The sequence below is a fragment of the Brassica napus genome, chromosome C4, assembly GCF_020379485.1.
Source record: "Brassica napus cultivar Da-Ae chromosome C4, Da-Ae, whole genome shotgun sequence".
Taxonomy (NCBI): Eukaryota; Viridiplantae; Streptophyta; class Magnoliopsida; order Brassicales; family Brassicaceae; genus Brassica; species Brassica napus.
The window spans coordinates 53,285,439-53,308,648 of NC_063447.1; the positions used below are offsets into that span (position 1 = coordinate 53,285,439).

The 23,210-nt window shown below is 34.7% G+C and overlaps 2 protein-coding genes and 1 pseudogene across 2 annotated transcripts; 1 reads left to right on the plus strand and 2 right to left on the minus strand.

Annotated features, from left to right (window-relative positions):
* Positions 1-59: 59 nt before the first annotated feature.
* Positions 60-1,235, plus strand: LOC125586184 (uncharacterized mitochondrial protein AtMg00810-like). Its single transcript, XM_048756012.1, has one exon. The coding sequence runs from the start codon at positions 60-62 to the stop codon at positions 1,233-1,235; it is 1,176 nt and encodes a 391-aa protein (XP_048611969.1).
* Positions 1,236-1,342: 107 nt separating this feature from the next.
* On the minus strand, positions 1,343-10,212 carry LOC125586415 (annotated as a pseudogene).
* Positions 10,213-15,945: 5,733 nt separating this feature from the next.
* LOC106425666 (glutamate receptor 2.7-like) lies at positions 15,946-22,356 on the minus strand. The gene is made up of 5 exons (XM_013866378.3): positions 21,996-22,356; positions 17,869-19,163; positions 17,411-17,720; positions 16,832-17,238; positions 15,946-16,718 (listed from the first exon to the last, which is right to left on the minus strand). The coding sequence occupies exons 1-5, from the start codon at positions 22,264-22,266 to the stop codon at positions 16,161-16,163; spliced, it is 2,841 nt and encodes a 946-aa protein (XP_013721832.2). The 5' UTR covers positions 22,267-22,356; the 3' UTR covers positions 15,946-16,160.
* Between the last annotated feature and the right edge of the window lie 854 nt (positions 22,357-23,210).

A 23,210-nucleotide genomic window follows, 5' to 3' on the forward strand; every position in this document is an offset into this window, starting at 1 on the left:
TTCATCAGTTGGATATCTCAAACGCCTTCCTTAATGGGGATTTACATGAGGAGATTTATATGAAGTTACCTCCAGGATATGCTGATCGTAAGGGGGACTCTCTTCCTCCTAACCCTGTTTGTAAACTTCAAAAGTCTCTCTATGGCCTCAAGCAAGCTTCACGTCAGTGGTTTCTTAAATTCTCTACTACTTTGACATCTTTGGGCTTCATACAGACACATTCTGATCACACGTGTTTCATCAAGATCACGGATGCTCTTTTCCTCTGCGTCATTGTCTATGTCGATGATATTGTTATTGTCAGCAATACTGATTCTGAGGTGGATTTGTTAAAGCAACAGCTAAAGCACCATTTCAAGCTCCGTGACTTGGGTCCGATGAAGTACTTCCTTGGCTTGGAAATAGCTAGATCATCAGATGGAATTCATGTCTGTCAACGAAAATATGCTTTAGATTTACTTGATGAGACAGGTCTTCTTGGCTGCAAACCATCAAGCGTTCCAATGGATCCTTCTATTAAATTCTCTAAAGAAGAAGGTGGTGCTCTAGTTGACGCTGAGGCATATCGATGTCTTATTGGTCGTCTCATGTATCTTCAAATCACGAGACCCGACATCACCTTTGCTGTGAACAAGCTTAGTCAGTTCTCTTGTGCTCCACGTCAGAGTCATCTCACAGCGGTGCTCAAGATTCTGCATTACATCAAAGGAACCGTTGGTCAAGGTCTGTTTTATTCCTCTAAAGCTGAACTTCAAATACAAGCATTTGCTGATGCTGATTGGGGATCGTGTCAAGACACTCGAAGATCAACCTCGGGTCATTGCATATCTCTTGGTACATCTCTTATCACTTGGAAGTCGAAGAAACAACAGGTGGTTTCGAAAAGTACCGCAGAAGCTGAATATCGGAGTCTCTCTGTTGTTACTGATGAGATTCTCTGGCTTACGAACTTTCTTAAGGAGCTGCGTATTCCCTTGTCCAAGTCCACACTGTTGTTCTGTGACAACACAGCTGCGATTCACATCGCGCATAATACTGTGTTTCATGAACGTACTAAGAACGTTGAGATTGACTGCTATAATGTTCGTGACTGGTTAGTTGCAGGTTTGTTTAAACTTCTTCATGTACGGACTGACTTGCAGCTAGCTGACCCGTTTACAAAGCCTCTTTACCCTGCTCAGTTCAAGCGGTTGTTTGGCAAGATGGGTCTACTGAACATTTTCGTCCCATCTTGAGGGGGACTATTATAGTATATAGAGTCTTTGTAAATATGTTTTACGTATATTGTCCTGTACAGTTAGTTGGATACAGTATATATACTCAAGTGTACAGTCAGTTTTAATTAATGAGAATTATGTTATTTTACTAATAACTTTCAAGATAGCCCTTGAGACATCTCCTGTCATAGGCGAGTTCTTAGGGAATGCCTACACATAAGCGAGCAATAAAAATAAAATACTGATGTTTTTGTTGCCAATTTTGTAAATTAATAAAAATAAATATTAAGGAACTTACAAAGCCAAAACCAGCAGTCTTAGAGCATCATTAACGGGGGTTCTTAGGACGGGGCTCTTAGCGGAATATAAGAACCCGACTCTTAATTTTTAACTGAAAATGCTAAGAGTCGGCTCTTAAATAAGAGATTTAAGAGCCGACTCTTAACTTTTTCAGTTAAAAGTTAAGAGTCGGATTCTTATATTCTGCTAAGAACCATGTACTAAGAACCCTGAGTTAATGATGGTCTTAAAGGAAGGTTTAAAACCAGCCGTCTTGAAGGAAGGTTCAACCATTGCATATTTGAAGCAGTTTTCAGAAACGATATCCTTAAGGTAGGGCACATCGTCAAAAGCTGCTGCAATACCACCTTTTGATGTCCCTTTGGACAATAGATCGTCGCATTCTTCGGCAGAACCAAAAGGCTTGAGCTGTGATTCAAAAAATTTCAGACCTAGCAGAATATCTTTAACGAAACCGCCCTGTTGGTACCCTACAGACTCCCCACTTCTGATGAGATCTTCCACATTTGTGGCTGTTGGAAGCAAACTTTGTACCGTCAGAAATGAGGTGAGACTCGCTGTGTAACTCTGAGTTAGCACAAGCACCACAAAGCACCAGACGACCACCACAAACCTTGCTAAATTGCTCACTACCTTCTCACCTATCACACGCACAATTTCACCATATCACTACAATACTGTTTCTTGTTAAAAAATATTTATATAAATCGTAATAAAGTTTAACATATGTTATACATGGATTATTGATAAGTGTAACAACTTACGGTGGGCAAAAACCATGGTGGAGAAGGAGAAGCAGACACTAGTGCCGATCTGGTGGTGAGGAGGTCCACGGAAGTCTGTGTTGACTCTGTGTTCGAACAGCCACACAACAAACCCAATGAAGACGAAGAAGCAACCAGTGGTGATCCATAGGTCTAAGCTCCAAGGTTTTAGGAACACCCATGAGTTTTTGTTCTTGTTGCTCCTCACCGGCACAATCATAGACACTCCAGACTCTGTGTACGGTAACGTGAAATCAACATATGATGACCTGTTCGATGTGATGGTTATATCTCCAACAACTGCATCCCACTTCTGCTTCATTTATCAATTACTAGATTAAGATCCGCACTTTGCGCGAGATAAAAATTATATATATAAATTATTTTATGTATTATATGTTCTTACATATTATGAAATAATAAATATATATTAAATAATTAAAAGTCAGTAACTATTACATATATAATTAAATTGGTGCGAACGTATAAATCAATTTTATTAATCCAAACAATTTTTAAAAAAAATTTGATAGGATATGTAATTAAATTTAAATGATATTAACATACATAGTATATTTATAATATTAATGTCTATTTTTTTTTAATGATGTTTTCTACTCATATGTTTTTTTTATCATGTGTATCTTTAATAGCAAAAACTTTAAATTACTGATAACAAAATTTTCATTGTGGGATTAATAATTTTAGTAATTGATAATTTAAAAATATTTATCAATGTTAGTTCAAAACTTTTATCAAAAACAATTATTTAAAGTAAATTTTGAAACTAAAATATTTATTTATTCAATATGGTTTATAGTTTAATTTAGAATGATATATATATATATACATATATATTTTAAATCTTAATGATTAATTAAATTAGACTTTTACTTATATGATTTTGTAATCATTTGTATTTTGTCATAACAAAAATTTTAAACTATGGATCGCAAAATTTGAATGTGTGACTTTTAACAGTTTTACTAATTTATTGTTATTTTTTAAAATTCAAAATATAAAATATACAGAAAAATCTTAATTTTTATAATATGGTTATTTTGTTTTTTTTAAGTTATTTTAATAGTTTTAAATTAAAAAAATTTGATAGAAGATACATTTTTTTTATCAGATCTTTATTATTCAAAATCATTAATTGTCATATATACTTTACCCACATTAGGCAATTTCGTAATCTTTATTTAAGGAAATAATAAATGACATTAATAATGAATTTATGGTTAGTTTAATAAAAAGTTTATTATATAATTAGATGGATCAACCTATTTCTCTAGTAATTCTAAGAATCATCCTAGTGATGACATGTGGCTACAAAAAGAAGTTGTAATGTTTCACAAATAATATATAGGGGATTGGAAATCAGACATCAAAGAAAAATTATTTATAAAGTAAATATATTATGATTATTGGTTAATAGTTTAATTTTAATTTTAAACTATTTTATAATTTATATAAATAATATTATGTTGTTTTAATTAGACATGTGATATTTGTATATATAGTTATATTTAATTAGTTATAGGTCTATTTGTATATAAGTAAACATTTAGAATATATAAAAAAGAACTTACCCCGTCAAAGACTTGGTAGACCAAATCATTGTAGTTATCACCTGGAGGCTCGAAACCGTATTGAGGAATGACTGAATATGGTAACTCTTTAAGAGCAGCTTCAAAGATGTCTATGGCATAACCCCTTACGGTTGTTAGGTTACTGATTGGATTTGTCTTTATCTCCACAAAATTGAGGAATCCTTTGTTTACTGGAACACCCACTTTAATCTTCTTCCCGCTTGTTGGAATCTCCCAACCTTTTGGAACAACGGTCGAGTTCCCAGGCCATATTACTGGCCCAAACCTTTTGCCTAAAAATGATGTCGTTTTGTTTGATTTTGCATTCACCAGTCCACTACTTGGTGTCCATAATCCGATAATCCTCTCTTCATCTCCGATAACATTGATTATCTCAAAAGTTGATGACTCGACGCTACAAGAAAACACGCCGAATTCCGACGGAGGTTCCGACGGACATCAATGTCGTCGGACATTTGTGACGGATTACCGACTAATTTCCGACGAAACAAGGGTCGTCGAAATTTTCCGACGACTTTTCGACGACATTCCGATAAAAAATGTAACCGTTGTAGTCGTCGGAAGTTCGTCGGTATATTCCGACGAATTTCCGACGACATTCCGATTAACAGTAAAGTCGTCGGAATTCCGTCGGAATTTTCCGACGAATTTCCGACGAACCATGTGACCGTTGCCGACAAATATATATGACCGTTGTATAGCCGTTTGAGATTGGACAATACCGACGGAATTCCGACAGACTGCTTTACATCCGTCGGAATTACGTCGGAAAGTCGTCGGAGGACCGTAAGCAATTTCCTATAAATACAACCCCTCCTCATTCAACTCATTCACACTTCATTCTCTCTTCATTCTCTTTAGTCATAACAATTCCGTGAAAATCATGTCTTCAGAAGTTTATTATCGTTCGTGGATGGATAAACCTCATTTGGATCCGAACACCAATTTGCTTACGGAAGAATACGTTCAAGGGATTAGAGAATTCATGAGGCTTGTTCAACAGCAACCGGATGCAAAAAGTGGTATGTTAAGATGTCTCTGCTCTTCTTGCAATAATAATAAGGTTATAAAAGAATTTGATGTTTGGACTCATTTGTATATGAAAGGGTTTTCACGTAATTATAAAGTTTGGTACCTTCATGGGGAAACTGGTTATGAATATGGTAGTACTAGCGAACCTCAGCCTGTTAGTGAATTTCAGCCTGATATTAGGTTAGAAGAATCTAGAACGGATATAGATTATGGTGTAGGTACTGAGCAGATGGTACATGATCATTATAGAGGGGAAGAACCAAATCCCGAATTTAGGAGATTTTTTGACATGTTGGATGCAGGAAAACAACCCTTGTATCAAAATTGTAGAGATGGTCATTCAGTCTTATCATCTGCAACTAGATTAATGGGTATTAAGACAGACTATAATTTGGCTGAAGAATGTATGGATGCGATTACTGATTTTGTCAAAGGTATTCTACCTGAGGATAACCTTGCACCGGGTTCATACTACGAGGTTCAGAAACTTGTTGCAGGTCTTCAACTACCGTATGAAGTGATAGATGTAGGTATTGACAACTGCATGATCTACTGGAGAGCGGATGAGACACAGAATGTATGCAAATTTTGTGGGAAACCTCGTTATCAGGAGACGAGGGGAAGAGTTCCGATCCCATTCAAAAGAATGTGGTATTTGCCTTTGACGGAAAGATTGAAGAGGTTGTATCAGTGTGAGCGCACAGCAAAAGCAATGAGATGGCATGCAGAGCATTCCACAAATGGTGAGATTAGACATCCTTCAGATGCGAAGGCTTGGAAACATTTCCAGTCAACATATCCAGAATTTGCGGAAGAGAGAAGAAATGTTTATCTTGGATTATCTACTGATGGTTTCAGCCCATTTGGAAAGCATGGAAGACAGTATTCTCTATGGCCAGTTATTGTGACACCGTACAACTTACGGCCGAGCTTGTGCATGCGACGAGAGTTTTTGTTTCTCTCAATTCTCGTCCCCGGGCCAGATCATCCTAAAAGATCACTAGATGTGTTTCTTCAACCACTGATATATGAGTTGCAACAACTATGGGCGCATGGTTTTGAGACATACGATGTTTCGTGCAAAGAAAACTTTCAGATGCAGGCAGTACTTATGTGGACAATAAGTGACTTTCCAGCATATGGTATGTTATCTGGATGGACAACACATGGGAAGCTATCATGTCCATATTGTCAAGATGACACAGATGCTTTCCAACTAAAGAACGAAAGAAAAACGTGTTGGTTTGACTGTCACAGACGATTTCTACCACCTGATCATCCATACCGCATGAGTAAGACTTCGTTTACGAAGAACAAGCAGGTGTTTGATGGTCCACCTGAGGAAGTTAGTGGGAAAGATTTGTTGAAGCAGTTTAGGTATTTTGATGCAGAAAGGACGTCAGATGTAGGTGGACATGAAAATATTCGAGTCAATGAGGTTGGAGAGCTATATAACTGGCACAAAAAGAGTATTTTGTGGGATCTGCCATATTGGGAGAGTCATCTATTGCGGCATAATTTAGATGTCATGCATATTGAGAAGAACTTCTTCGAATCATACGCCCATAATGCGAAAACATTAGGCTCTGTACCATCCCCCGCCCGGTTCTCCTTCTGGAATTTTCTTTTCCATCTCAAACTGAAATCTTCACGCTCTTTGGACCGAGGGACATGACTCCTCACACCTAACAAGCCCTGCATAGTCTCTAAGCTACGACCGTTATGTCTCATCATGTGGGTCATTCCATTTGATAGTAACCAGACATACCCTTCCTCCATCATCCCTATTTCTCTTGCTTTCTTCAAAACCCGGAATCCGAGACTTGCGTCCATGTTGATAACGAATACCCTTGTCTGCTCAGTCTTGAGTTTATAAAGTTCCTTTAGAATATGATCATCGCTAGCCTCTGGAGAGATCACACTTCTATGGACTTCCACGTCTCCTAAAGCCTCTGACAAGGAGGGCATGATTCCTTGACCTAACTCGTTGTCCACATAAATTGCGACGACGCTTCTCCACCCAAATGATTTGACAATGGACGCAATGGCTTCAGCCTGGAATGAGTCGTCGATAGTGGCCAGAGCCGGCCCTGGGCCCAAGCTAAAGAAGCATGGGCTTCCGGCCGCCAAATAATAATAATATAACCGGCCACAAATTTCAATAAGTGTGTCTTTAGTGGAGTGGTTCAATAGCCACAGTTCATTAACTCCGAACCAGAGTTCAAATCCCCCTACCTACATTATTTTATTTTCGGCCACTTTTTTTTTTTGGGCTTCTAGCCTTAAAAATTCTAGGCCCGGCTCTGATAGTGGCTCGGACGAAGTAAGGGTTGTTGATAGTTCTAAGTAGAGGGCTCGTTGCTGAGAAAGTGATGGTCGGTACTTGAGATTTGGTGGCCAGTTTAATCATAAACTCGGCTTGCATAGAGCTTCTTGGTCCGATGATGGCCCTCACTTTCTCGTTATTGATTAGGTTATAGGCTGCTTACACCACAAGCAAACAAAAAAGAAAAAGAAAAAGAATGGTTAATCCTTTGTTTGGACCACTGAGAAGATAGAACGGCAATATTGAACGTAAGTATGGACTTATTTGTTCGTTTATAGATTTTAATATTTTTAGTAGAATTAGCTGTTATTGGTTTATGCATTTTACAATATCGAAGTCTATTGTTACTAGTTTTATTATTCTTTTATTCTGTTCAACATCTAGAGTTATTCAGACGTTGAAAAATAGTATTTTTAATCAGTTCTGTAATTCTATTATAATCTAATGTTATTAGGATATTAATTCTTAATATTTCATTTATAGTGGTAGGGATTTCTTTTAGAGTTGACTAATCTTCAGCAAGATTCTAAGCATATACCACAAGTAGATTATTAATAGTAATCTAACAGACTCGTTGCACATACCACACAAGAACACACTAAGGACTTTCAGTAGGCACTTATAAGATTGATTAGATTCAATGAAAATAGTACCTAATCAAGTCTGGAGGTTACCTAACTTCATAGGCAGTATTCATTTAACTAAAACTAAATATAACTATACCGAATTATCCCCTTACCCAAAAAATAGTAACGGAGAAGCAAGAGACAGAAAATGTAAACAACCTGCAGCTGATGCCTCAACAATATCTTCCATGGAATCCCTGACGTGAAGAGCAAGTCTTGTGCGGTAATGAGGATGAGTTTGGTAGAAATCGGACAACGACATGTTAATTGAAGTGAGGCAGATCTTGGAAAAGTTTGTTTTGAGATCAATAACTACTCCTACTTTTATTTCATCACTAGTTGTGTTTTGTCCTAAACCAGCATCCATCACCACAAATCCCCAAAGGAACGGAACAAAGTAACTAAGAAAGGTGTTACGAGTTTTTGTAGTGTTGTTTGTCATCATCACAAGATTTGAGGACACGGATAATTATGTGATTCTTTAACTTCCCTTTTCTGTTATATATATAGAGGAATGAATTGGTTTGGAAGAGTCTTGAACCCAAAATTGGTTCTAAAAGAAGAAGTCTTAAAGAATTATTATTAAAAACATTAGTGTTAACCCTTGTTCTTCTGAAACTCGCTGGGCGCTACGCGTGCGGTGCACCCGGGCCTAGCAATTTATTGGAAAAGCGGGAAAAAATCGGGAAGTACACGGGGAGGAATTTTTTGTATTTTTATATTTATAATACTTCATTTATACGTATATTATCATACTCTAGTGGTTTGGTCATTAGTATGGCATGAACTATCATGGGTTCGAGGTGATCAGAGTGTTATTTACTTTCAATGTTTTTAGTAAATTGTATTAAAAAAGTATATGTAGAGCGATACAAAGATTGTACTGTGATCTAGTGGTTTAGGTGTTTTAATATGCTTATTTACTCACGGGTTCGAAGGTAGGTAGAGGTTAATTTTTCTAATTGTAAGTCAATGCGAAATTACTATAATGCCATCGTCCCCTTCTTCTCACCTCTCTCTGTCGAACAGAAACCCAATTTTTCCACTTTACCTTTAAAAAAAAAAAAATTCTTAACATTTTTCACTGGTTTGATGATGTTTTTAACCTGATTACTCTAGATTCTCAACTAAACATTTATTTTTGTACTTGAAAATTAATTAAAAGTGAGTTTTCCGTTGATTTTTTTAAAAAAAGTTGAATCGTGATGTTAATTACACGGACGTGTTTCGTTATAATTCGTTCTAGGCGGCTAAAACATGGAAACTATACGGCTACCCCCTAATGCTACCGCCGAGGTCTGATTCGCCACGGCCACCTACCGTGTAGCGATTATTCGGACGATTACTCGGCTCCCCGCCCGAGTTTTCGAACAAGGGTGTTAACTAAAGGACAATAAAAATGGGTTGGAAAAAGTCAAATGAAATTTGAAATACGAGGCAGGCAGAATTTTTTTGCAAAGCAAAGCTACAAATTTTCCAAGTCTCTGATTACATAAATAATATTTGTGTATGTAGTAATTCCAGTGGCATAGTTTTTTCTTTCGAAATTTCCAGTGGCATAGTTTAGTATGTAGTAATTCGAATAGTTAAATATTAATCTCAGATGGAGATATATTTTTTAAACTTCTCTTTTTTTAACAACACTCAGTTGGATAGATTAGCTTGCAAAACTATAAGGTAAATAAGTTCCTTCAATTAGTTTATATTTCTAAATTTCAAGTTATAAATTTTTTCAAAAGGACGAACACTATACATACAAAATATCAAATAAAGATAAGATTTTGTATATAAATTCCAGAAAACAACGAAATTGATTAAATAAACTTGAAAACATTCTAAACACAAAAGAAAATCTTAAACATCACAGAGAAGCATACGGATAAGATTAAATTGTCTGTTTCTTTAATAATTTTGATATTTTAATTATTTGTAATGAGTCATTATAATTTATTATATTTAGATTGTATGTTTATTTGTTAAAACAATATAATTTTATTATTTCAATGTTTATTTAGATTTATATAAATTTTTGTTTTAACTAATTTATTTATGTTTTGTTATAACTAATTTATTTTTTTATTTTATTCTAACTAATTTATATATGTTTACTTATAAGTTTAAACTGATAAGAAATAATAATTTAACTCCTTTATTAAATATAACACAATAAATATTTTTTTTTAGTATTTGTTGGAGAGTAAGTGTAACATTATTCACAAAATACCAAATTGGGTGGGTATTGTATAATTTTTGGAATCCCTGTTTTGGAGTCTCATTGGAGTTAACCTTAGAGTTTAGATCTTAGGAATTACAGTTTATTAGCGGGGATTATATATTTATTTAGATTATTTTGTTAATTTACAAATATATATATATATATATATTAATTGTTTTAATTGTTTTTATATAATCACCTGTTTATCTTCTTTAATATTTCATATTCTTTTTTTCTCGAGTAGTTAGTTATCTTGCTTTTATTTTAAGATATGATATATAAAATAGTTTTGTGATATGATTATGAGATTCAATTATTTTGTAATACTAGCAGACTGGAGCCAAAAAGAAGTAGAAGATGATTACTAGAATTGATAAAAGAGTGAAATGGAATTGTGTAAAAGAAAAGAAATTTGGACAATTCTAATATGGACTGGCTACATGCTTTATTTTGAGCATATATATATATACATATATACTATTTTAATATATTTTTGATAAAAGAATTTATTACCAATTTCAATGCACCAGAACAAAGTCTCGTTTTTTTCAACGTGTGTTTGGGTATGTTATATAATCAAACACAATGTGGTGACCGTTGGAGGACCACCACATCTTCTCCGTCAATAAGACATAATGACGTTCGGTGTGGGGAAATCCAAAACTAATATTTAATATTGTCAACATTTTTTTTCCAAACACTAAAAAGAGACATCAATACCAAAAGATCACCGCACATTTGATTTTGTATGGACATGTCGAATCTACATGTACGTTACGTAGGTCAAGGCTTTCGCAATTGTATAGACTTGACTCAAGTCACTTAGGTCTTTGTAGTATACAAATGCATTTGGTCCGGCTTTTAATTCATCAAGGATAAGTGAAGGACGTCGAGTGGTTTTACATTGGGGTCAGAGGCTGAAGGAGAAGTATCCAATTCTAAGAGATAATTTGGTTACAAACTTATGTCCATATAATCTGTCTTTATTAATTTTCTCTGTTCTCTCAAGCTTTTGATCTTACCACTGGACCACGTTAAATTTGTTAAAAGAAAGCTATTTAAACCACCCACGTCCTTGTTGAGGCTTGAACAATAGTCTCTTCAAGCTTTAGGTACCACTGAAACACTTTATATGTTCTGAAGATAACTAATTTTTAACATGGTCTGGGTCTCATATTATAGAGATGTAGGAGACTTCAGACTCAACACTTCCTAGTCCTTCCAAAAAAATAAATCAACAAGTTTGTTATCTTATTTTTAAAACATGATATTTCAAATTAAACTTTCAAAAGAATTGTTTTTTTTTTGCACTTGGCACTATGAAATAGTTTAAGCCCTTCCATAGATCCGGGATGCTCCCGATTATTAAAAAAAAAAATTGATTGCGAATATAAAACTCGTATTGACGTAAGTTTGTAAATAAACATACGAATATGAATACAAGATTTTATCTATGATAAGTTTAAACTCAACATATTGGTTGGACAAAAACAATACTATTAAAATCGAAAACAAAGTGGCAAACCTGTCATGCACTTTTGCAACTTCTCTCTATTTCATATTAAATAGAAAATTTCTCATCTTCATCTTGTGCCGGTTGCAGGTTCAAAAGCTCTCTGCTCGCGTTGCAAGACACTCTTATTGACACAAACTCCCTAATTGGTGACGGACTGGGGACTTCGTGGCAATGGTGTATACCGTGCACTGTAATAATAATGTTTGAAAACTCCCAAAAAGTAATACTCCAAGTTCATGCACCCAAGTCCCGATGGTTTCAATAACCTCGAGCTCATGTTCATACAACTAATTTTCACCGGTATTACAAAAGAAGGCATAGACCTATAAAATAAACAGTTAGGAAACTTTCCAGTTAAGTTCAGCCAAATTTCTTGAGATAAGGGACAGCTAAAGAAAAGATGTTCCCTTGTTTCCATTGGAGGCTTACACAAAACACACTGAGCATCCGTCTGAAGGTTCCACTTTATTACTCTATCACCCGTAGCCAACCTCTTATGGGCTGCAATCCAAGACAAAACCGAGTACTTAGGAGTTGCACCGGAGAACCAGAGACATTTGAACCATTCCACCTTCTCTGACCGGCTCCTTATTAATTCCCAAGTCTGTCTTGTGTTGAATATAGGCTTGTAAGTATTCCCTACTCTCCAAAGCCGAACGTCGTCACAACTCGTCAAACCCCGACATCTTAGTTGAAGAATGATCAGGATCAGGATCTCCACTCGATGGTGACGTTGACGTAAGATTGAATAGCATGCTCCACTGTGGCATCAATGTGTATTCCTAGATCAATGCAACCCGGTGTTCCAGTTAGATCGATCAGCCTGCCTAGTGGAGACCAGGCATCGAACCAAAAGGAGGAGGTTGAACCACTTTGGATCTCGACTTTAGTGAGAGACTGCACCAATTCTCTATACTTCAACAGCTTTTTCCAAATCCATGAACCGGGTGAACTATTATCATTTGCCTTCCAAAAGGAGCCCTTTCGAACCAAGTAACGATTTATCCAACGTACCCACAAAGATTATCCGAACAGAATTCTCCAGATAAGTTTTAGACAGTTTACTTTATTCATCTCTTCCAGCGATCATACACCCAATCCTCCTTCTTCCTTTGGTTAACAAACTTTCTCCCAAGCAAGTTTGGCCTTGTGAGGGCTCATTGTTGGACCTGACCAAAGGAATGACGCACAGAGCTGATCAATCTCTTTGATGCACTTTTTCGGGAGCCTGTAAACCGACATCCAAAAGTTGGTGATGCTGTGAATTATAGTGCTGATTAATTATAGACGACCTGCAAAAGAAAGCTGTCTCGCGGTCCAGGTTGTAATGTGCTTCTTTATTCGGTCAATCAACGGGGAATAATCATTGGCAGTCATTCTTTTAGTCAGCAACGGGAGGCCTAGATATCGGACTGGGAGCAAACCGGAGTCAAAAGGAAATTGATCCAGAATTCTTCTCCGGTCACTTTCTAGAACCCCTGCGATGTAGAGCGTTGATTCTCCAAGCTGATGCTCAATACAGAGATTTCTGCAAATCTCTTAAAACTTGCAGAATGCCTTCAATGGAACTCTTCTTACCATCTGAAAATACCAATAAATCATCTGCAAAGCAGATATGAGTGAGATGCAAATCCTTACAGTAGGGAAGAAAACCAATCCTTTTCTCTGTGGTGCTTTATCGATAAGTTTTGTGAGAACTTGTTTACATAAGACAAAGAGATAAGGCGACAGTGAGAAGCCTTGCCTCAGACCTCGAGAGCTATTAAAATAAACCGCTAGCTCACCATTAATTTGTACTGAAAAAGAAGCCAACTGAGAGAATAGATCTCAAGAAAGACCATTGAACTGAATCAAAGGCTTTGAGATATCGATCTTCACAGTGCACCTTGAAGAGATCGTACTCTTATGATAGCATTTCACAAATTCAGAAGCTAAAAGAACATTTTCCATAAGAAGATGCTCCTTCACGAAAGCTGATTGATTAGGATAGATGAAGCTTGGGAGAATTTTTTAATTCCGTTTGCCAAGATCTTAGAGATAAGTAGATAACTTTGTAAAGAACATTGCAACATGATATCGGCCGATAATCACCCATTCGAGTTGTCTCGTCTTTTTTCAGAATCAGAGCCAGAATTGTTGAATTAATACCTTTGGAGGAGAAAACCTTTTTCGAAGAAAGATTGTACTGCCACCGCAAACTCTTTTCCAATGATTGACCATGCAGATTTATAAAATTAACCAGTGAAATGTTTTCTTTCATGCCTCATATACTTAGGATTAAACAACTATTTTCACATAAACATCATAATGTAATTTAGCTATCAATCCGCCAAATGTATCATACATTTTCTAATAATACAAAGAACATCATTCAGTTCTTGAAGGATATCCTTCGAAGAACAAAGAACAAAATTTTCATAAACAATTCACTTAAGTGCTTAATCTCAGTCCTAATGAGTCAAACTTCATTCTTCTTTCGAGAACGTTAGAAATGAATAAAATTAAAATTACAATAAAGTTGTGGTATTAAGAAGACTGAATAAGAAAATGCAAGTTTGAAAGACTGACGAGATCTCGATTCTTTTAGGAACGATGAGTTCATAACGGATTTTAAAAGTCTCTTCTTTCAAGTTGTCGTTCAGTGTTCTTTGTTGTTCGACCGCAGATTTTGCTTCATCTTCTAGCAAAATAAGGTTTATACATAGGAAACGTGAGGCAGTTATGTCCGCTAGCAAGTACAAGAAGAAATTCCAGATACTTGCGAAAATAAATATCTTGAAAAAATCAACGAAGAAGAATAGAAACCTCTTGGTAAACCACAAAGTTTCTAATGTTTGTAATAAAAAGTTAAGTTATCGAGAAAAGAAAAATTGTCTTGTGTCCTCTGGCTGCACATTTCTTTACTTTTTTGTTTTGTTTTAACCAAGTGTTGTGATTTTGGCTCTTGGCTTGGCCTTCACTCTCTTGTACTCACTTGTGTTTTATCTTTAACACAAGCACAAACTCACACTCTCTTTACCCTCTCTCATTTACGTTTGTCTTTGCCCTTGTAGAGAGAGAAGAGAGTTTATTTTTAATTGTTTACATTGTTCTTTCTCCAAATCTTTTTCTTATTAGACTTGGATACCTTTTACAACACCACACACATACATACTTATAGTAGTCTTTTACTAACTACTACACTTGCACTTCAACTACTACAACTTAGCCTTAACTCTACTAACAACTCTTACCAACTCAAACAACAACTCTAGACTAGCTAGACATTAACCAACACTTCACACATTTGTTGGCTTGACTAAACAAACTAGACTTTACTCTTATTCTCCTGGTTGTAACTTCTAGTTACAACCAAGTCTCTTCCTTGACTTCTTGTTGTTGTCGTTGGTCTTACTTCTTCTTCTTCTTCCTCTGTTGCTTGCGCTCCAAGCTTCTCCTTCTTATTCTTCCTCTTCCATTCCTTTGTAGCTTCTTCTAAGCTACTCTTCTTTATTCTTCTTTTCTTGGAGTATTTAATCAAGGTTCAATCTCAACACCAAGGCTCGATGCCTCTCGGCCTGTCAGAGCTTCGTGACTCAGCACTCTTCCCCTGCTTTCTATTCTACCATACCATTTCATCCTCTTAGCCTTCCCTAACTCTTCAAGTATCTGAAAGTATGGTCAAACATGGGTATATCTCGTCTTACAAACTTATCAAACAACTTGCAAAAACATGATAAGTTGTCAAAAGTTCTTATCATGTCATCATTTTCTGTATTCAGGATTAAGTAGCCTGAAATTGCATCCTTTGACGTGTTTTATGTACATTAGCAGATATACTGATGGTATTCTCGGTATGGAGTTGTACCTCCGTTCACTCTACTTTGAATGAAGTCTTTAGAGCACCATTAACCTAACGACCCATAATGGACCGCTTAAAATTTTTTTTTTTTCCTGATTAAAAAAAAAATTAAAAATAGACCAATCGCGGGTTTTCACGTGTCAGTGGAACCTGCAAACAGTGCAAACAGCAATGCTTAAATAGACCGCAGAAGAGCTGGCGCTTAAAATTTTGTGGATCCACCCTGGGATCCACCTACTATTATATTATTTTTTGTTAAACACCCCATAAACACTTTGGTTAATGGTGCTCTTAGTGTTAAAAAGGCATGGAAGAATACCATCATTAAATCTGCTAATTTCCTTGTCAAAAAAATGAATAAATAAATCTACATATTCCACACAGGAAAGTATTTTTGTGTTTCTTATTATTTAAAACTCGGATTGAAAGGAAATTTTTATTGTTAAAAACAAATGAAAGCAAGTTAAACACTAAGTAATTATTATGATACGATTATTTTGTAAATATATATACATTTTTTGAATGACTATTTTGTAAACATATATACGCTTATTTGAATGTAAATAATGGTACTGTGCATTTGTGTCTTCTTGGTTCCGTATCTAAGTCAAGCTTTTTATATATAAATTGAAAATAGTACGTTTCTAAATGTGTTGGATCGTCAGTTCAAACTTTCTTCCTGAATCTCTTGCTTCAACAAACTTTCTTCCTCATTCTACTTCACGTAAAGTATTAGCTTCCTCATCTTCATCTTGTTCTAGTTGTGGAGTGAAAAATCCTTCACTCGGAACGAGAGACACTCTTCTTAGCTCAAACTCCATGTTCTCTGACGGATTTTGTGGCCATGGTATGTTCTGCACTGTTGAAGATCTTGGGGTGCATTGAGTACTAGGTAAACTCACATTATGAACCGCACTATCCTTGAACATGTGGGATTTTATGTCTTTTTCGTCAAAGCTTCTAACCAAAATCGTTAGCTTTCTCCAGAAAGAAATTTCGGAGTCCTCATAAAACGTGTGCCTATGTTCATAAAAGAAAAAGGCCACAAAGACGAGAAGAGCCAAGAGCGAAGTAACACCTACTATTAGAAATAGACCCCAAAAGCTACTGACGCTAAGCCGGTTGTGTGAAGGAATGAGTGTTGGATCAGAACAGTTACTCTTTTTGGAGAACCATTTATTCTCGATTTGTTGCATTTCATCGTTTTCAATCACTTCCAAGATAGCCCTCGAGACATCATCCGTCAAAGGTGAATTCTTGGGGAATACCTACACCGAGCATGAAATTAATTAATGCGAGCAATGAAAATATTAAATACCTAAAGTGAAACTTATTGTGTAATTTTGTAGAGGTAAAGTTAAAGGAAAGGGAAAGAACTTACAAAGCCAAAACCAGAACTCTTAAAAGAAGGTTCAACAATTGCATATTTGTTGCAATACTGAGAAATTATAACTTTAAGGTAAGCCACCTCATCGAAAGCTGCTGCAATACCTCCTTTCGATGTCCCAGTGATCAAAAGCGTGTGGCATTCTTCAGCAGAATTATAAGCCTTGAGTTTAGAAACTTGAAATCCTTTCTTTATCAAAAATTTAAGCACGAAAGAACCGTTTTGGTATCCTACAATCTCCTCGTTTTTTATAAGTTCATTCACAGTGGTGACTTCTGGTTTAAGCCGTTGTACTGTAAGGAAAGATGTGAGGTTTGCTGTGTAACTCTGAGTCAGCACTAGCACCACAAAGCACCAGACGATCACCACAAACCTTGCTAAATTGCTCACTACCTTCTCTCCTGTATACACACAGCACACGCTTTAATATGTATCACGCAAACCTCGTATTGACAGTAAATTGGGATCTATTATATTATATTGGCAACCCAAACCTCTTCACTCACTACGAATATGCATGCAAGTCTATAAGCTTTAGCATTTATCATCAGTGAATGCTTTTAGTAAACTTACGGTGGGCAAAGTTAATAGTGGAGAAGGAGAACCAGAAACTAGTGCCGATCTGGTGGTGAGGCGGTCCACGAAAGTCGGTGTTGACTCTGTGTTCTAAAATCCACACAATAAACCCAATGAATATGAAGAAGCAAGCGGTAGTGACCCATAGGTCTAAGCTCCATGGTTGGAGAAAAAACCATGTATTGTTTTCATTGTCCTTCATTGGTACCAACATAAACACACCAGACTCTGTGTATGGTAACGTGAAATCAACAGACAAAAACCTATTTTCTCTGATGGTTATATCTCCCACAGCTGCGTCGAACATCTGTCTCATTTATTAATGATCTTTTTAGAAAACACACATCAATAGATAGAGCTATATAATCTTATTATAGAGATCGCTTTTTTTTAATATGGAAGTGGATGAACAAACAACATTTATATTTTGGATTTGTAAGAAAAAGAGAACTAACCCCATTATGGACTTGCTCTACCAGAGTGTCGTAGCTATGATTTGGAGTATCGAAAGTGACGTAGCGGTGAATGACAGAGTAAGGCAACCTTTTAAGAGCAGCTTCAAAGACTTCTATGGAGTAACCTGTTGGTATTGTTGCCTTCCTCGGATCAGCTTGCTTTACATCCACAAAGCCTAAAAATCCTCTCTTCAATGGAACACCTACTTTAAATGTTTTCTTCCCGTCCGTTGGAATCTCCCATCCTCTCGGAATGACTGTCGACTTCCCGGGCCATATCACAGGACCCAACCTCTCACTTGTTGGATTTTCATTCACAAGTCCATTGGTAGGTGTCCAGGATCCGATAATCCTCTCTTCTTTTCCAATAAAATTGATGATATCAAAAGTTGATGACTCGAGCTCCATGTTAACGAGTTTAAATTTTCCTGCTAAACCGTTGAAGTCTACATCCGACAGAGCCTTTAGAAGACTTGGACCGTAGCGAGAGACCCCTAGTGTCCCCAAATCCGTCGTGTTATTTAAGAATGCGCTAATAAGTTTATCATACCGTAAGTTCTTTGTGTCCGCTTTCTCCACGGCCATGGCCAATGCAGTTATCGAATCATACGCCCGTAACGCAAAAACGTTTGGTTTTGCATTAGCCTGCCCAAATATTGTCTCCCATCTCAAGCTGAAGTTTCCAAGCTCTTTTGAGTTGGGGATACGGCTTCTCAAACCCAACACCCCTTGCATATTCTCCAAGCTGCTACCGTGTTCGGTAGAGCTAATCCAATTCGTCATTCCATCTGTAAATATCCATACGTACCCTTCCCCCATCATCCCAATATCTCTAGCTTTCTGAATAACCCGAAACCCAAGATTTGGTGGCATGTGGGCAACAAACACCCTTGTCTGCATTGTCATGAGCTTGTAAAGCTGGTTTGTAATCTGATCATTGCTAGCCTCCAGTGAGATCACACTTCTAATCGTTATACAAGTATGCACATCTTGTAAAGCGTCAGCCAAGTATGGCATGATTCCTTCTCCGAATTCGTTGTCCACATAAATTGCGACAACACTTCTCCATTCAAAGGATTTGACAATGGCCGCAATGGCTCTGACCTGTGATAAGTCATTAAGAGTGGCTCGGACGAAGTAAGGGGTCTTGGTAGATGTCAAAAGAGGGCTTGTTGCCGAGAATGTGATGACAGGTACTTGAGATTTGTTGGCCAGTCTAATCATAAACTCGGCTTGCAGAGAGCTTCGTGGTCCGATGATGGCGCTCACTTTCTCGTTCTTGATTAGGTCCAAAGCTGCTTGCAACACAAGAAACACACAAATGAAAATATTATGAGTAAGTTATCCATCAATAACTTTCTGAGTCTAGACATTGTTCTCAAACTAGGTTTCTTATGTACTGTTGCTTTATCTTTTTTATTTGATCCATTTTAAATAGTTTTTGGTATCTGAGTTTCTTTGTATATTTACTTCATTTCATTCTTTAATTTTTCTTTGTTGAAAAGGATCAACATGTTAATAGAAAAAAAATCAAAATTATTTTGTGATTATTAGTAGAGTTTATCAATGTATAGATAAAGAGGTTAACAAGTTCAATTATATTTTAGAAAAGAAGTTCAATAATAGGTATAAAGAGAGTAACTAAAATGAAGTATGTGTATTTAGTTATATTTCATTCCATATTAAAAAAAAAAAATCAAGAGTAGGCAAATGTGTGTGATTTGAAATTGGTCAATCGCTAAGCTATTAATTTTTTGTAGCTCAGTTTGTTAAACTTCATTCAAAAAAAAAAATTGGCCAATAGCTAAGCCATTTTAAACTTACATGATACTAAAAATGTACATTTACATTAATGTATAAAATCGTTTGTCATCATTTAAATAGATTACATAAAAGTTCAGAATTTTTATGGATTTATTATTGGTAAGTTATCCATCAATAACTTTCTGAGTCTAGACATTGTTCTCAAACTAGGTTTCTTATGTACTGTTGCTTTATCTTTTTTATTTGATCCATTTTAAATAGTTTTTGGTATCTGAGTTTCTTTGTATATTTACTTCATTTCATTCTTTAATTTTTCTTTGTTGAAAAGGATCAACATGTTAATAGAAAAAAATCAAAATTATTTTGTGATTATGAGTAGAGTTTATCAATGTATAGATAAAGAGGTTAACAAGTTCAATTATATTTTAGAAAAGAAGTTCAATAATAGGTATAAAGAGAGTAACTAAAATGAAGCATGGGTATTTAGTTATATTTCATTCCATATTAAAAAAAAAAAAAAATCAAGAGTAGGCAAATGTGTGTGATTTGAAATTGGTCAATCGCTAAGCTATTAACTTTTTGTAGCTCAGTTGGTTAAACTCCATTCAAAAAAAAAAAATTGGCCAATAGCTAAGCCATTTTAAACTTACATGATACTAAAAATGTACATTTACGTTTTTTAATGTATAATCGTTTGTCATCATTTAAATAGATTACATAAAAGTTCAGAATTTTTATGGATTTATTATTGGTGGTCTACTGCAGGTTGGAACATAAATGCATCCAACATTCACTACTTTTACATTTGTATTCATTAAAATTCACATTTATCTATATTTTATAGTTTTTATATTACAAGTATATAATATGTATCAAAGGAGAGTGGACTGATTTTCAAATACCCAAGGAAAGCAAAGTTCTCAAATCTAATATAATGTCTATGGGCTCCTCTCTTTTTTTTTTTTCTGTCTGCTTCGATCCATTCCTGTGGGACTAGATATTAATTTTTCACTCTAGCTGTACGACAGGAACTTTGGTTGGTTAGATGTAGAAGACGCGGATGCGGGTGTGATAATTTCCCGAAACTGGTGGTTTCAGTTTCAAGTATTATTATGCCACTCATATGATCAGTATAGCGTTGAAATACTTATGATTAGTTGAATATTGAATGAAATAGCAGTTAAACAAAAAATTATTAGTATAATTTTATTCTACAATGATAAGCACGTCAAAAACTATATTATTATAGTACAATATTAAATATTTATCTCAGTATAGTTAGAAATAAAAATAATATGTATAATACCAATTTATATTTTTTTAACTTTTAGTTTGTATGAATGTCTAGTTTCAATTTAGAAAAAGTACTTTTTGTAGAAATTAATGTTTGATTCCAAAATAATAGGTTGTAGATTAGATATATTAGCAATCGAGAAATAAATTATCAAGAAATTTTTAATTTTAATATTTTGTAAATATAAATTATGATAATTAATTAGTGAATATTAACTAGACAATGAAATTTTATGTTTATCTTTTTTTAAATAATGTTTAAATTTACTTATTATATGTATTAATTATGATTTTAAATGAATTTTGTCTATTTCAAAGAGATTTTTTTAATAACCATATGTAACCAAACACATTCAAGGAAATTTTTTATGATTTTGAAAATCTAGAATGTTATAAATGATTAAAAAAAAAAGCATTTTCAATAATTGTTACTAAACGCCAATAATCTAATCGCTACCATCCGTTAGTTCGATGTTTTTGTAGGGGAAGAAGGACCATCTAACTCCAAAAACTTGAAAGATAAAATGAAAATGGAGATATTAATTGTCCATCAACAATTTTCTTTAATAAATACAGACCACAGGAGATAATATTTCTTCCGTTTTCTGAATAGTCAACAGAATGTTTCATCTCTCTTCCAACGGAACAAGTTCATACAGATATTATCTTATCCCATACGATTAAAATTAGAACAGTGTGAGTCCATGTGTGTAAGAAAAAGAAAACCTCCATTTCCTAGTTATTTCCATTCTACCAAAGAACTTTCTTTAATAAGTAACAAAATTAAATCGGCTATATTTTGCACCCACCAAGAAAACAAAGTTGGAGTTTGAAAACCTTTTTTGTTGAATATTCTTGTAGTTTTGTGAGAAGTTAAAAAGGTTGAGAATAGCCGTTCATATATGGCTAAATACTTATAACAGAAAGTACTGAAATTCATTTAAGAAATTGGTTTAATTAACTCTGGCCGTAAACCTGGCCTTAGTTCGTAAGTAGGTGGTAGTACTAACGTTTCATTCAACAGCAACGGCGGAGAGGCAAAACAAGAGAGACAGAGAAAAGAACCTAACCTGCAGCTGAAGCCTGAACAGGATCTTCCAAGGAATCTCTTATATGAATCGCAAGTCTTGTGGTGTAATTAGAATGATTTTCGTAGAAATCAGACAACGACATATTAATGGAAGTGAGGCAGATCTGGGAAAAAGGAGTTTGGAGATCAAGAACTATTCCTATTTTGATTTCACTTGTTGGGTTTTTTCGTAAACCAACGTTCATCATCATAAAACCCCAAAAGAACGGGACTCCCAAAAAGATATTATTAGCTTTTGTAGGGTTCATCATCTTCGTCCAAAGATTCTGGAACTTTATGTCACTCTTTAACTTTGCCTTTTTCTGTAGGATATATAGGACAGAAAACAAGTTTTATTCCAAGAATTATACATACAATTGAAATTAAAAAATAAAATTCATTAAAAGGTATGAAGATAAATATCTATTAATATATAATAATTTAAATATATTAAAATAAAAAAATATTAATAAAAATAAAAAAATAAATAGATTTTAAACCCAAAATGTATTTATTTTTAAAAACAGAAAATGCGGATCTAGGTTTTAATGTTTACTGTTTAAAGTTTAGATTAATTTAGTTTTTACTATTTAATAAAGAGAAAACATTTTTTGTCCTTTTTTCGACACAATTACACTTACCCTTTTTTAGACTAAATGAAACAAATAGTCTTAGGAATTAAAAAAAATTATAAAAAATAGAATCAATTGATGAAATACCATATACAAACTGATATTTATTTGAATTGTAAAACTTGTTAAATTAAAAATTTTAATTATGTTCTACGGAAAGAAGATTTCATCTTCTACGAAAAATGGCATGATAAAAATTGAATTCTACTTTAAACAATTTATTCTACTTTCTCTAGAACCAATAATCTACTTTTAAATAGAATTCTAAATACGAGGAATGTGATGTCTACGCATTGTAAATGTAGCTACATTTATTCTAAATGCAGCTTCTACTTCTATGAACAATTCTAAAGTTGAAAACAAAATCTAGACACGACTCAAAATGCTACATATGGTAGAATCTACTTATGAATTAGTTGTATGTTCTTTACATAGTGTAGAAGCTACATTCTACGGATAAAAATAACCATATTTTCAAAAATATTTCTGAAAATATTTGGAATTTTTTTTACTTTCCTAAAACGTATTTCAACGATTTTGTTGTAGAAAAAATAGATTTTCATTTATTTCTTTTGATTTATTTT